General features: G+C 51.4%; 2 protein-coding genes across 3 annotated transcripts in view; both read left to right on the forward strand.

Moving 5' to 3' along the window:
- Mpv17 (mitochondrial inner membrane protein MPV17) overlaps positions 1 to 12,790 on the forward strand; it is a 16,578-nt gene extending 3,788 nt beyond the window's left edge. The window contains exons 1-8 of one of the 2 annotated variants that reach the window (XM_004839188.3): positions 858 to 934; positions 1,387 to 1,461; positions 8,511 to 8,626; positions 8,857 to 8,949; positions 9,039 to 9,134; positions 9,355 to 9,387; positions 9,626 to 9,678; positions 12,182 to 12,790. In XM_004839188.3, coding sequence (XP_004839245.1) covers positions 1,392 to 1,461; positions 8,511 to 8,626; positions 8,857 to 8,949; positions 9,039 to 9,134; positions 9,355 to 9,387; positions 9,626 to 9,678; positions 12,182 to 12,251 — 531 coding nt within the window. In that variant the 5' untranslated portion in view covers positions 858 to 934; positions 1,387 to 1,391 and the 3' untranslated portion in view covers positions 12,252 to 12,790. Of the gene's footprint in view, positions 1 to 857; positions 935 to 1,386; positions 1,462 to 8,510; positions 8,627 to 8,856; positions 8,950 to 9,038; positions 9,135 to 9,354; positions 9,388 to 9,625; positions 9,679 to 12,181 lie in introns of those variants that run through there. The other variant, XM_021253624.1, reaches the window with a different exon arrangement.
- A 1,322-nt stretch (positions 12,791 to 14,112) lies between these two features.
- On the forward strand, positions 14,113 to 14,897 carry Ucn (urocortin). Its single transcript, XM_087216547.1, has one exon. It carries the CDS (start codon positions 14,399 to 14,401, stop codon positions 14,774 to 14,776), a length of 378 nt encoding a protein of 125 aa, XP_087072673.1. The 5' UTR covers positions 14,113 to 14,398; the 3' UTR covers positions 14,777 to 14,897.
- Positions 14,898 to 14,926: the final 29 nt, after the last annotated feature.

Consider the following 14,926-nt stretch of genomic DNA (forward strand, 5'->3'; position numbering starts at 1 on the left):
GTCTCCAAAAAACCTGCTCTTTCCAGAAGTGCATATTTTTTGAGGTAGTGGGGATTAAACAAACTCAGGGCCTTGACGCTGAGGTACATCTTCAGCCTCTCTTTATTTTTAAATTTTTAGAGACAGGGACTGGTTAAATTGCCTGGGCTCAGCCTCATGAAGTTCAAACCCAGCCAGGAGTTTATGGTTTTACGAATATTTGAGGTAGAAGAACCTGTAGCAATGCTCTCCTTTTTAGCTTCTCCTGTAAAAATCCTCTATAACTGAGGAGCCCAGTTGGAAAAAATCGTGCAAATCCCTTCCTTTCACAGATGAGAAACCTTAATAGTTCAATCCTAGTGATGGACAAGGATACACAGCCCGTTACAAGGCCTACACCTGAGCTCTGCTGAGGTTCTATAATTCGAATGCTTTCTGTAGCACGCAGTATTTCTAAAGGGAATTTCGTGGGCAGAACTAGGGAAGACAAATATGAACAAGACCTAGTTGTTCCCACCGATGAGCTCATAATTAAGGCAGAGGAACAACCTAGAGATAAAAAATGAGAGTATGCACCGAACTATCACAGTCCTAGGACTCCTGAGACGGTGGAGGAGGTCAGGTCCTTAGTTCTGGGGAGACGGGGTGGACAGGAACGGGTTCTCCCAGTTGGGAGGCCGGACGCTCCGGGAGAGGAGGCTGGGGGGTTGAGTGGACAGTATGGCTGACGGCCGCACCTCAGTGTGGCGCGCTTCCTTGGAAGAGGAGGCCGCTCACAGAGTAGGTGACCAAGTTGAACCGCCTTTCACTGCAATCAACGACTCAGTTGACTTTCATTCAGGACCGGACTGCGAGGGGCACTGGGATTGTGGGCGGAAGGGGCGGGGCTTTGGGCGGAAGTCCCGGGCCTCTCGAGTCACGTGGGGCAGGGCTGTTCCGTGGAGCTGGAATTTGGGTGAGTGGCGGGTGTTCCTTGGTCGCCAGTTCAAAGACCCACGCGCCTTGATTGCCCACAGGGCGTGTGACCATTCCGGTCCTGGGGAATGAGCGGGTCTTGTTTCCGGTGTGGAGCTGTACTCAAATGTGGGCTATCTCCAACTGGGTGAATCTGGGGCCCGACCCGGCTATTGGGGAATCCAGGTGTCTCGGCCCTGGCCGGAGGTCCCTGGGCACCCCTATTTCAGGACTGGGGTCGCAGGGTAGCAGGCCCCGGGAGTCCATAGCTGCCCACACCTGCCTCTTCCCCAGGTGACTAAGGCGACCCTATGACGGAGCTTTCCAGAAGATTCTTCGTGCGGCCTCTGTTAGACATATTGTAAAAGGAGAGGGAGTGGTAACAAGGGAGTGTCGGGCGTCTTTCATTGCTGGTAGGGCAGTGGCAGTGACCCTCTCCTCTTGGCTTGACAGGAGGCATGGCACTCTGGCGGGCGTACCAGCGTGCCCTGGCTGCTCATCCGTGGAAAGTCCAGGTCCTGACGGCTGGTAAGTGTCCTTTTGGGACCAGAGCTGGCTGATTTGGGAGCCAGAGGCACACTTATAGCACCTCTATCATTTCCTGCTTGTGTTTAGCCCCTAAAACAATTGACTGTCTCGTCCCAAGCTGCTCTGTTTTGGAGGGTGAGTCTCCAAGGGGTATGCATAGTTGGCTTAGCTGTGACAAGCTGAGCAGTCCATTCTTAAAGATGAGGCATTGCTGGAGGAGGCCCCAACTTGAAAAACTAACAAACACCCTTCTAATACTTTACGGTATACAAATCACTTTCATACACATTGTGTCATAAGTACCACACAAAGGTCTGTGTGTCAAAATTGCTTGATTCTACATTGGATCACACACCGGATAAATGCTGAAATCAAGAGTTACTCCAGAAATATTTTTGTTAGTATTTTACATTGAGAAATAGACAAAAGAATAAAGACATGTATTTGCAGTTTAAATTGAGCACTTTTGTATCAGTATCCACCTTTGGGACCCCTTGAGCACCTGTCCTTAATTTACATTTTCCAGGAGATGACCACTTTAGAGTTTTGTTTACATTGTTTTTTGCATTCTTACAGTTTATTAGCTGTATTTATTAGCAGTTTATTAGCTATAGTATTAGCCCAAACTATATACTAAGAGTTTTTACTCCAAATCAAGTGACTGAGTAGCAGTCTTAACAAAGGTAACCCAGAGATTTCCCTGAATTTATTACCATCTTCATTTTCCAAGTTAGCTAATGCAAGGAGATGGTGCAGAGGTACGTATTATGGAGGGAAGAATCAGAAAGTCTGTGACTATCAGGGCAGTGCCAACAGTGATTAACTTATGATGGGATCTTGCCTGTTTTTAAAGGGAGGAAATAGTATTCTGATGAGGACAGTGGGCTTCAGAGAAGAGCTGTTGGAAGTGGTGAGGAACTACTGAAAGCCAGGGTGGAAGAGATACCCTGTTACTGGGATAGCCCTACATCAGCACTAGAAACTTCACTGCGTAGCTGGCCAGGAGAAGGACTCTTCTGCCCCTCAGTGGGCTCTTTTTCAGCTTCCTGTGCCCAAACACCTCCTGTCCCGTCCTCAGAAGGTCCATCAGCCTGCATGACTCACCTGGCTGCGTGTGTGGTGACTCATGCTGTACTGTATGGCTGTGATGGGAATCGACCTGCTGGGAATTTGTCCAGCCTCAGATTCCCTCAGGGCCCACAGCTCCCAGATAGAAGGTTCCCCCTCATGGCCATCAAGAATAGAAAGGGAGGGGGCTGGGGATTTAGCTCAGTGGTTTCGACGCCTGCTGAGCAAGCACAAGGACCTGAGTTCGATCCCTGGTACCAAAAAAAAAAAAGAATAGAAAGGGAGGAATAATCCTTATATTTCCCTACCAAGGGATCTGCAGCTGACAAAGGCAGCAACTAAAGCTCCAAGGGGGCCCAAGCGCAGACATGTGGCTGAACTGGAGTTCCAGTTTCTCCATGCTAGAGTCCTTTGGCTCCACACCCTCTGTTTTCCTGAGGCTGTGCTCACCCCAGCTTAGTCATGAAGCAACCTGTGGCCTCCTAGCACAAGACTTTCCAAACCTTTCAGAATTTTCCTTCTCTGCTACTTAGTGTATTTGGAGCAAATTATAAATTAAGGGAGGAAGTGGATTTAGCACAGTAGCTTTAGACCCCAGCACAGTAGTTGCTGTGGACGCCCCCCCCCCACACACACACACCATGGGAGAGACCCATCACACTGGAAAATAGAACAGAGATTTTAGAATTGGAGTTAGAAGACCAAGATTTAAATCTCAGAGCCATAACACTCAATAGCTGTCTTAGCACAAGTCAGTAAACTTCTTTGGACCTCAGTGTCTTCATTTAGAACTTAAATTATATGACCTCACAGAATCAGTATAAGGCAGATTTTTAAATACATAATAAACTTGGAAGCTCAAGAGGCTGGCGTTTTCTATGATTATTGGCAGCCAAGGCATAGCAAGCAATTCTTTTTATAGTGGTGTTTGAGTTGGTTTTATTCCACTTACCATAAATCTGAACATGTATAAGTATCTATCTTAGCCTTGGTTTTATTTGATTGTTTTTTTTTTCTTTTCTTTTTCCAAAAAGTAGAGCATGAAGTTTAAGTGCAGGTATTTGGTTAGGGGATAGGAAGTAGTCCCACAGGGGGAAAAAGGAAGAACCAGGGTAAGGATACATTATCATATAGGCCACTGTTAAGGACTACTGGTAGCTTAGTCCCTTGGAACTGACTGAGAAACTCTTTGAAATGTTTCTTAGGACAGTCTGGATAAATAGTCATTTCTGGAGAAAAGAGAATCCACCATCTTCCGTCCCACATTGGTCAGTGTCACCCCAGCGCCAGATCGCACAAGTATAGTCACTGAAGGCATCAGTGGTGAGGCCCCTGGTCTGGCGTGGGTCTGAAACAAGGATCTGTCAGGTGGTTGAACTGCAGTAATGGCCGGAGCAAGACATAGGTGAATCAGGATCTGAAACGGTTCAACAGAAATGTGTAATACGCCAGTTTTGGCCAGGCCAGAGTCAGGAACAGGGCAGCCCAGGGAAAGGTTGACTGTTCTGCACAGCCTGAGTCAGCCTTATCTCTTCCTTTCTCCAGGGCCCTTCCAGTCTCCAGTGGGCTCAGGGCCCAGTTCCCTCTATCTTAGGCTACCTTGATCCTACCATAGGAGCAGCTAAGCTCCTGCAGCCACTGGTTTCTCTGGAGTCTGAGATAAGACAGGATGTGAGAAGTTAGCGGGCCTTAGAGACCACCCAGTCCAGCCCCTGATGTTACAGAAAAAGAAACTGAGGTCTCTTGTCAGTGGTCAGTGATAGAGCTGGTATTCAAACCGAGGTTACTGGCCACCGACCTGCCCTGCACTGTAGACTGAGACTGTTGGGGCCCCGCCAGGATGAGTACAGTCCCTGGTCTGGTGTGAGCTTAGGCACCTGATGAGCTGCAGAACCATCCATTTTGCCCTGTTTTCTAGCCCTAGGATAGGTTAAGAGCAGGAATGAGCAGAGCACTCAGACTCACCCAGAGGATGTGGTCTGTCCTCCCGGCTGGGCTTCCACTCCCCCTGGGCACTGTGCTAGGTCAAGGCCCTACTGCAGCCAGGCAGGTAGTTGGTGGTGGGGGGCCTCTGAGTCAGCGCACTGCCTGCCCCCTGCCAGTAACCATCACTACCCGATGACCCAGCCTTCTGTGCTCAAGGGCACACTTCCTGTCTTGTTCCTGCTCCCCTGCCTTCTTATTTCCTGTTAACACTTTATTTTCTTGTAGTAAGAGTCTACACAGCTGAACAATCAAGAGTTCAAGGTCAGGGAGGCTGAGGCAAGAAGATTGATAGTTCAAGGCCAGCCCAGACTGCATAGTGAGGCCCTGTCTCAAAACAAATAAAACGACAACAAAAATCCCATACAAAAGCCAGTGGAGGAACAACATAGGGGGAGTAGGGACTTTACCTCCACTCATGTCTCAGATGTGTGTAAGTTGGGGCTTTTCAGTGGGCATAGGATGGTCCCGAATAGATCTGTGCCTAGAGGATGCGTCCCCCCATTTGGTGGGGAGTGACGGCATGAGAACTGGCATCTACCCAGGGGCATGATGTCACACTTGCACCAGCATCTATTTTCTGGGCTCCATGCCCAGCCTGGCATTGGGGCATCACTGTCCAGCAGCCTTTTGTCCTGCCCCATCAGGACTCGGGACATTATGCGTGTGCAGGCCCCAAGCCCCAGCTCCCAAGTCCAAGGAGAGGGGAGCCAAAACCCTAGAAAATTCAGACCATCCATGTCCGGGAGATCTCCATGGGGCTGGGATGCTTTGTTTGTGCTTGGGCTCTTGGTTGGGGAAGGTAGGATGAAGAATCTGAATGAGTTGTTCCTGTTCAAAGGGTCACCGGGGCCAGAAATGCAGGCCTTGCTCCTTGCTTGGGTCAGTCCTAAAGAGTTACTGCAGGTCCAAGAGCCCCAATTGTCTGTGGACAGAGGACAGACTTCTGGGTGCTGTTTGTCTGAAATGAACAGACCTGGGCCAGGGATTTAGCTCAGTGGTTTTGCCGCCTGCTGTACAAGCACAAGGACCTGAGTTCAATCCCCAGTACCAGAAAAAATAAAAAATCTAAAATGAACAGACCTTGCAGGGGCTACAGAGCTTCATAGCCCCCACTCCTCTTCCTGCTGCCCTATCACTTAGTAGTCTTCAGGTTTAATGGGCACAGTGTGGGTCCCAGAATCCATCTTTCTAAATGACTGCAATTTCCAGGACCGTGGGGTCAGGGACTTGGATTTTCATTTCAGCTCCGCCTTTTGTCGGTTGTGTGATTATTAGCAAGTCATGAAGAGTGAAAACACCCATGTCTCTGTTTCCCAGGAATATTGCTGCCTGCCTTCCCCACAAGGTGACAAGGAACAGAGTTGGTGGAATTCTGGGGAGTTAAGACAGAAGTCCTTTAGTTCCAGAAGCATCTTTGGTGTGTTGGGTGTCTTAGTCACTTTCCTCACTGAGGAGATACAATACCCAACACCCAGAATTTAAGGGAGGAGAGGTTTGTTTGGGCTCTGTCACAGGCCACGGTCAGCATGGTGGAGGGGCATAGCGTAGTAGGAGCTGCTCTTGGCGTGGAGGCCAGGAAGCAGAGAGAGAAAGAAGAGCCTGGAGGGAGATGCACCCTTCCGGTCTCACACACCAACCCCACCTCCAGTGGGCCTCCTCTTCGAGCCAGGCCCCACCTCCTAATTTCACATTCAGCTACAAGCTCGTTCGAAGAAGAATCCACTGATGAGTATAGAGCCCTCGTGATCCAATCACCTTCCAAACACATGAGGCTTTTGGGGGCACCTCAGATCTAAACCATAACAGTGGGCCCTTTGGGTCTCACTTGCACAGAAATCCCCTGCAGAGGAGGAATGTAGGAGCCTCTAGCTCGCCACTGGCCTCTGAGCCTGCCTCAGCCTGTGCTGAGGCTGCCTTGCTCCCTACCTGGTTTTGTCCCACATTGCTCCCTACTGAGTCACCTCATCCCCCAAAGACTGTTCTTATCAGTAGATAGATGTGACCACCTACCCCCCAGACCTTTGGAGGGTTATGTGTGAGAGTCCTTTGGTTTTTTGAGACAGGGTTTCACTATGTAGTTCAGGCTGGCTTCAAACTCGTGGTGATCCTCTTGCCTCAGCTGCTTGTTTTACAGGTGTGCGACACCAGGGCTGCTTTGTAAACTTTAATCACCTGGCCAAAGGACTGCCAGACTGTTACTCCCTTCATTTAAGAAGTGCTTTCATTTGCTGACTATAATGGCACACACCTGTAATCTCAAGACTCTGGGAGGCTGAGGCCGGAGGATTGCAAGTTCAAGCCCAGCCTGGGCAACTTAGAGACTTCCCAAGACCCTGTTTAAAAAGGAGGTGGGTTGGATGTGTGGCTCAGTGCAAGGGCACTGAAGCGGGTAGTGCCTTTCATCTTGTCTGGGTTACTCTCCTCTCTTTATGTATGGCTGTGGTAGCTCTCTTTCCTCCCTGGGGGTGCAGCTGGTGACCCTACCTTTTTGGGGGAGCATGGGTGATGAAATGCTGTTTAGGGTGGGGAGGGAGCCCTCAGTTCCCCACAGTCCTAACACCCTGAGCTGGACACATCGTTCTTCAGGCTAAGCTTTGAATCTTAAGCTAAGTGGCCTTTTCCAGAGTGCTCCTATTGTGTGGGGTGCTACATTTGACATTTTATCTTGGTTTATCTTCTGAGCATCTGCCGGGGACTTGCTTAGATGTGGTAGGGAATGAGAACAAAAGTGTATGGGATTCTACCCTTTTCCCCAGGGTGGTCCTGTCTTAACAGTGTTTGGGAACGACCCCCTTTGGGAGTTTGTGGGAGGTGAGGCTTTGTTACCTTGATAGGTGGAACCGGAGCTGCCCGGTGCCCACGCACAGCTCCCAGCTCTCCCCGGCCCCTCTGACGAGTCTGCTCCAGGACTTGCTGTGCAGTGGGTGTGGGGGAAGAGCAGAGCAGTGAGTGTGCAGCCAGATGGACGTCAGGGCCAGCTCCAGGCCAAGAATAGGGTTGAAGGAAATGTTTGTCCAGTGCTAATTGAGGGCACAGGGACAGTGGTGGCTTCAGGGGGGCTGGAGGGGCTTTCATTACCCAGCGAGCTAGATGGGCACGCTGGAGATCAGGTGACTCCCAGGAGGCCCGGTATGTGTGGTTTGCTAGAAACCATCATGCTGCCATAACTAAATACCGATGATTTGTGTCTTGGTTCCTGGGTGTGGGTGTCTAGGAGTGCTTGGAGCTGAGTGTTAGGGGAGACGTGGAAACAGGAGGTCCAGGGAAACCGGCTCTGATACCTATCTTGAACTCCACGTGAGGGTATGGACTGGAGGGGTCCGGCTCTGGCTGATTGTGACTCGTCCTCCGTGGACTCTCTGCAGCTCACCCAGTTGTCTTCCCTCGTAGAACCATTTGAGCACTCATGTTTTAGAAAAAGCTAGGGGTGTGGGGGTGAGCTCAGTGGTGCCTCGCCTGCCAGGCAAGCACAAGGTCCTGAGTTCAGTCCCGGGTACCAAAAAAAAATTATCCCCACAGATGGGGACCCCAAGACCAGGTGAAGAACATTATCCAGGGTCTCACACTGGATGGGGGGAAGGAAACAGTGTTCCTTGTGGCTCTCTATAGTGTGGGATTATATAAAGAACAGTGTATTTCAGCACCTACGGGGTCCTGGACCTTTGTCTCTACATCTCTAAAAGAAGGGATTTGGATGAAGTGGTCCGGTAGGGCCTTTTAACACTGACAGATAGGGTTCTTCTTCCTCTGCAGTTTCTGTCTTGACTCTTCCCTTTACTGCTTAATGCACAGTTCTTGGTTCCTGGCATGCCCATCCTAGTTTCTGAGAGGACATGCGTGAAGTGTCACTATCCTTGAAGAAAGGAGGGCATTGGGGTGGAAGGGATCAGTCATTTGCCCAGAATGAAGCCCTGGGGCTCAGAGTGCTAGAGCCTCATTGGTCAGTAACTTACCTTTTGGGAGATGCTCTCATGTCACCTGTGTACCTTGCACAGGGTCCCTGATGGGCCTGGGTGACATTGTCTCACAGCAGCTGGTGGAGAGACGGGGTCTGCAGGAGCACCAGACACGCCGGACCTGGACCATGGTGTTCCTGGGCTGTGGCTTTGTGGTAAGTTCTCCCCACAGCAGGGCTGTAAGGGCACCGGGAGAGGTCTTTGTTTGCCGCCGTCCTGCAGTTCCCATTAGGCTCTCCCACCTAGGCCAGCCTGCTTCTCTCTCTTTGCCTTGTGTCTGCCTCTCCCTGGGATTTGGTCTCTGATACTTGGGGGAGGAGCTTTGTTATATAAAAGCCAGGTGCTTCTCCCTACATCCTGCTCCTATATTGGGCTGCACTTTCAGGGCCCTGTAGTAGGAGGCTGGTATAAGATTTTGGACCGGCTCATTCCTGGCACCACCAAGCTGGATGCGCTAAAGAAGATGTTTTTGGACCAGGTGAGTGACATGGAAGGGAGTGGGAGTGGGGAAAGGTGAGCCTGGCTGGATCAGTGGGGTTCTCACAGAGCTCCTACTTCTCTTCCTAGGGGGCCTTTGCTCCGTGTTTCCTAGGCTGCTTCCTGCCACTGGTGGGAACACTCAATGGACTGTCAGCCCAGGACAACTGGGCCAAACTGCAGCGGGTGAGTGAGTCTCGGGCTCACAGGCTGGCAACCCCAGGGAAAGGAGGTGGGCAAAGACAGAGGTACAGGGAGAGTCTCGGGCCAGGGAGGAGAGCAGCGAGTGGAGTGGAGGGCAGCAGTGTGCTATTGGATCCGGAGTCCATGTGTGTGATATTTACACTTGGAGGTGGTGGCTGCCTGGAGGTCCAGGTGTTAATTTGTTCCTTCTCTGTCTCCTCAGGATTATCCTGATGCCCTCATCACCAACTACTACGTAAGAGCTGACCCCTCCTGCCTGCTCTCCCGCTTCCTGAAGTCCAGAAATGCCCAGGATTTAACTGGGTTCTCCTGACACAGGAATCCCTCCACTGGCATTGCTCTCTCATTCCCATCTGGGCACTCCCTTTCGGCCCATGTCTGTGTGCAGAGACAGGACAGGGCCAGGGAAGGTGCTGGGGCTGGAGGCCTGATCAGCGAGGCAGCCAATTGACTTTCACCTTCTCTTCTTGTAGCTCTGGCCTGCTGTGCAGTTAGCCAACTTCTACCTGGTCCCCCTGCACTACAGGTATGACAGATCCCTACACCCAAAAGATCTATACTACCAACCGTTGTAAGCAGAATAGACCCTCAAGTCAGCACATACTGCCCTGGTCAGAGCTCTTTAGACTCCACACCTTTTATTCAGAACCTCCAACCCTTTATAGAAACTGTCCCAGGGTGTCCCCCACTGACCTTGCTGTACTCTTCCTAGGGGTAATCCTGCCTCCGAAACCCTTGTCTCCATCCCACCCGAGCTCTCCATATGGTCAGGGACAGTGCCTGGCTGTGGTGCTGCAGCCTAGGCTAGACAGAAAAGTCTGCCCGGGTGCAGTGGAGTGCACCTGTAATCCCAGCACTCTGGGAGGCTGAGACAGGAGGATCACAAGTTCTAGCCCAGACTGGGCAACTTAATGAGACTTTGTCTAAAAGCAAAAGAAAAGAGAGACCTAAAGGCCAACAAAGAATTTGGTCAGTTTAGTTCACTGCAAAATATTACTTTGCCCTAATAATAAAGGTCATTGCTGAACTTCAAGGAGTGGAACGCAAGATGAGTTGTTAAAATGCTTGCAGGGGTCTTGGGAACAGAAAAATAGGAAACTTTTCAGGCCAGGGATGGTGGTATAATGGTTGTAATCCTAGCAGTTAGGAGGCTAAGGCAAGAGGATTACCACAAATTTGAGATCAGCCTGGGCTACAGAGTGAGTTCAAGGCCAGCCTGAACTACAGTGAGACTTTGTCTAAAAACTCAAAACATCAAAACAGGAAAGAGAAAGAAAGGACAGAAAGAAAAACTTTTCAGAGGGGACATGGTCAAAATTTACATGAATAGCATAACTAAAAAGAACACAGACTTATGAGCCAAATCCTAAACATTAAGATCTTTTGCAACATTCTTTGAAACCAGATCCAGTTTAATTTAAAATAAAGAAGGTGCTACTTTGTGCCTGTCTGTAATCTTAGCACTTTGGAAGCTACAACAGGAGAATTCTAAATTGGAGCCCAGCCTGACAACTTGAGACCTTGTCTCAAAAATAAGAAATAAAAAGGGCTGGGGTGTAGCTTAGTGCAAAGGTTCTGGGTTCAGTCCCCAGTATGACAAAAAAATAAAAGGAAAAGAAAAGAAGGCACTACTTTGCTGGGCTGTGGATGTAGCTCAGTGGTGGTTGGCTGGCTTAGCATGTGCAAGGACCTGTTCTTGGTTCCTAGAACCGCAGGGGAAGAAGGTACAAGCCCTGCCTGGGCAACTTGGCCATGTTGTGAGACCTGGTCTCAAAAAGTAGACGAGAGGGCTGGGGATGTAGCTTGTCAGTGCAAAGCCCTGGCTTCGAGCCCCATTTTTGAGATAGGGCCTGGACAGGCATGTGGGTGACAGCCATGTCTGGAAGGAGAACTGCTGGGAGCAGTTAGCCACTGAGGCTCTCGTGTGGGAGGCAGAGCTTGAGGACTGCACCAGAATCTGAGCTCCTAGTTCTCTGGTCCAGGATGCAGTCCCTCCACTGGGGCTGAAGGAAGGAGACCCAGATCTGAAAATGTTCAAGACAGTCCCTCCTTTTATCTCATCCCTTCTGTTTCCTTATGTGCTCTCTATACTTTTTCTCCCCAAGGGGGTTGGGCCCAGGGCCCAGGAATGCTAGGCAAGCACTGTAACCACTGAGCTGTCTCTAGCCCTTCTCTCCCCTCCCCTCCCCTCTCTTTTCTTTTCTTGGTACCAGGGATCGAACTCAGGACCTTGCACTTGCCAGGCAGGTGTGGTGCCACTGAGCTACATCCCTGCCCCTTATTTTTTTTATTTTGGAACAATGTTTGCGCCAGGGATGTAGCTCAGTGGTTCCACCACCTGCCTCACAAGTGCAAGGTCCCAAGTTCGATCCCTGGTACCAAAAAAAAGAAAATGTAGGGAACAGGGGAAGGGGATGTTACCAGAACCTCTGCAGTGAGTCCTGGTCTCCTGTGAGCCACGGCAGCACACGGCGAATTACAGGAAAGGTAGAAAAATGAGACTGAGAAGAAGCTGAGCTTTGGGTCTGATCAGTGCTGCTCAGGGCAGCAAAGACAAAGACCCCCACCTTACCACACCTTTTATTCAGTACTCAGTACATCGAGAGAAACAAAGTGTAACAAGTGACTTGCCGAGAGTTCAGTACATCCTGGGTAAATAAGATGTAACAATCCAAGAACAAGGAGGAACTCAGTAGATGTTTGTTCCTCCCAGGATGTTCTCAGCTCCCAGGATGTTTCTTGTGCTGGAGACTCACAGGCAGCATCACTGGATCATTGAGGTCTCAGTTGTGACCGGAGGCCAAAATGCAATTATGTCTCAGAATTCCATAGCTGGGTTGTAGGCAGGAGAACTAGGCTAACCAAATGATTTTCCCCTAAAATTATGTAGCATTGCTCCCAACAAGAAGGAAAGAAACAGAATGTTGCTAAGTTGCCCTGGCTGTTCTCGCTGGTGTGTAGCCTCATCCTTGGCATGTGCCATTATGCCCTGCCTCATCCCCTTCTTCACAGTGATATTCTCTTGCTAGGTTGGCCGTTGTCCAGGGTGTTGCTATCATCTGGAATTCCTACCTATCCTGGAAGGCACATCAGCTCTAACCCTGCCCTGCTCCATCATTCCCACCGCCTCGATGCACCCAGTGACCCTGAATGCTCACAGCTCTTCAGTTTGCAGATCAGTGTCCGTGAGGTGGGGCTGCTGCCCAGAGCACTCTGCAGTGGCACATTTCACTCTGAACTGTGTACTGACTTCTGAAATCACTGAAGCCTTTATGATACATTCACAGGCGCTCGATGCATTCTGAGCACAGTACCATTAGGCAGTTGCGTCTTGTGTGAACACCATGAAGTGTCCTTACACACACCTGCATGGTATAGGTCAGTCACTCAGCGTGGCCTTGTGATGCAAACAGGACATGGTAAACTCAAGATGTCTGAGGCCGCTGCCTGCCTAACGGCCCACTGTTTTACAGTTAGCTTTTTTTAAAAAATAAGGAGTCGGGCTGGGGATTTAGCTCAGTGGTTTCGCTGCCTGCTGCGCAAGCGTAAGGACCCGAGTTCGATCGCCGGTGCCAAAAAAAAAAAAATGAGTATATTCTAAAATAATGATATAGTATAATAAACCAATAACGTTATTATTTATTGTCAAGTCTTCTGTACTGTACATAAGTGTACACATTGTACTTTTATATAATCGGCGACACAGGACTTTGGTTTCCACTAGTATGACCACAAACAGGAAGATGCATTGCAGTATGATGTAGCAGCTACTGTGCTACTAGGTGATAGGAATTTTTTGGCTCCATTATAATTTTGTGGGCCCACAGTTGTGTACATAGTCTGCCATTGACTGAAATGTCATGTACAGCACACAATTGTAGTCTCCTCACACTGCATACAAAGTATGTACTCCATAAATCTTTGTGAAGCCATATGGCCTCGTCAGCTTTACATCCATATACCGACCAATGCCGCTTCACTCTTTCCATAGACACATCTGTTAGGGGAACCCTTCCCAGGCCTGGTGTTCTTCGGAGACCCCCTCAGGCTGTATATAGTGCTTCAGTCCATATGTTAGTAAGTATGTAATCTAGAACCAGCAGAGGTCATAAGTAAGACATGAAAACTAACCATGGCTGTAGCTGGAAAGAAGCCAAGGCCCTCCTGTCCCAGTCATCTTTTACGGATGTGGACACTGAGGTCCATAGAGATGTGTGACCTCTTCCCTGTAGGAGTTAGTGGCAGAGTAGAAACTTGGACCCAGTTTTCTTATGTCCTACCCAGTGATCTTAACTAGAAGGTCAAATGCATAAGAGTACTTCTGTTACTCCCAGGAGAGACACAGACCTTTGCTAAATTACTTCGTGTCAACTCCGAAAACAGACCTGCCTTCTGTGGTCTGAAGCTGAGAGCCCCTCCTCATATGGTGCCTCCACTGCACAGCTGTGGACTCAGGTTCTGGGGCTGTAAGAAGGTCGGGAACCCTGGCAGACTTTAGTGGAGGCAGAGGCCTCTTCGTGGAGTGCCAACAGCGAGCACCTGCTTTCCTCAGTTTGAGAGCCGTATAGCTGGGGCCTGAGGGTGTGAGGAGCGCAGCGTTCGCCCAGCACCTATGGGCGCCAGTTTCTGGGCCAAGGAGGACGGGGTCAGGACCACGGACAGCGTCGAGGGCCCGCCTCCCAATTCGGAGCACAGGCGGAAGCCCCGGGATTGGCCGGTCTGAGGACCGGGCCGGGTCACTGCTAGCTGTTGTAAGCGGGGCTGAGGGCCCTCGTGGCTCTTGGAGCAATCATTATGCCGGGCCTGCGTCCCACACCGCTTCCAGCGCCGGCCCCAGGGACACGAGGTCTGGTGTACAGTGGGGCGCCCGGAGCTGCTGCTGTCACTGTTTCTACAATCAGTGGATGTCCTCCGCTGACGTCAGACGGAGCTGTCCTGGCACTGTATAAGGCTGGCGGCGGTCCCGGGACAGACCCCGTGCTCCCCAAGGCGCCCTCAGCCCGCCCCAGCACAGACACGAGCTCCGCCTCGCACCGGCAGTGCTCTCGGCTCTCCGACAACCTGTGAGTGGCTCGGAGCGACCGACCGTCCAGATTCCCTCGCGCCAGCCTGCGCCCTGCGCAGAGACCACCGGGCGGCCGCGGAGGGAGGGACGGAGGGAGGTTGGGAGGTCGGGGGGCGCTGGGCTGCGCGGGAAGGGAGTCGCGCACCTCATTAGCCGCCCCTTGTGTCCAGGCCCCGGCACCATGAGGCAGGCGGCACGTGCGGTGCTGCTGGTAGGGCTGTTGCTCCTGGCGCAGCCGCGCCCGGGGAGCGGCCCGGGGAGTCCGGTGGCAGCGGCCGGGGTCCAGGACGCGAGTCTGCGATGGAGCCGCGGGGCGCGGAGCCCGGGCGGCGGGGCCCGCGCGCTCCTCCTGCTGCTGGCCGAGCGCTTCCCGAGACGCGCGGGGCTCGCCGGCTGGAGATCCGAAACGGCAGGCGGGCGGCTGCGACGGGACGACCCTCCACTGTCCATCGACCTCACCTTCCACCTGCTGCGGGCCCTGCTGGAGCTGGCCCGGACGCAGAGCCAGCGGGAGCGCGCCGAGCAGAACCGCGTCCTGTTCGACTCGGTGGGCAAGTGACCGGCGGGCCGGAGCGCGGGAGCCTCGCCCTCCCCGGGGCTGGACCGTGAGGACCGGAGCTGCCCGGAGACGTCCTGAGCGCTCTCTACGCGGCTGTTTTTTAATAAAAATGCTAACGAGCCTTTGGTTCCTGTCATGGGGGCGAGGGCA

The sequence above is a fragment of the Heterocephalus glaber genome, unplaced genomic scaffold, assembly GCF_053883595.1.
Source record: "Heterocephalus glaber isolate CG9 unplaced genomic scaffold, H.glaber_assembly_v1.0 deba00001457, whole genome shotgun sequence".
NCBI classification, from domain to species: Eukaryota; Metazoa; Chordata; class Mammalia; order Rodentia; family Bathyergidae; genus Heterocephalus; species Heterocephalus glaber.

Bases quoted from the DNA above. Each gene is read 5' to 3' on its own strand.
- Ucn (XM_087216547.1), top strand. From the start codon at position 14,399: ATGAGGCAGGCGGCACGTGCGGTGCTGCTGGTAGGGCTGTTGCTCCTG.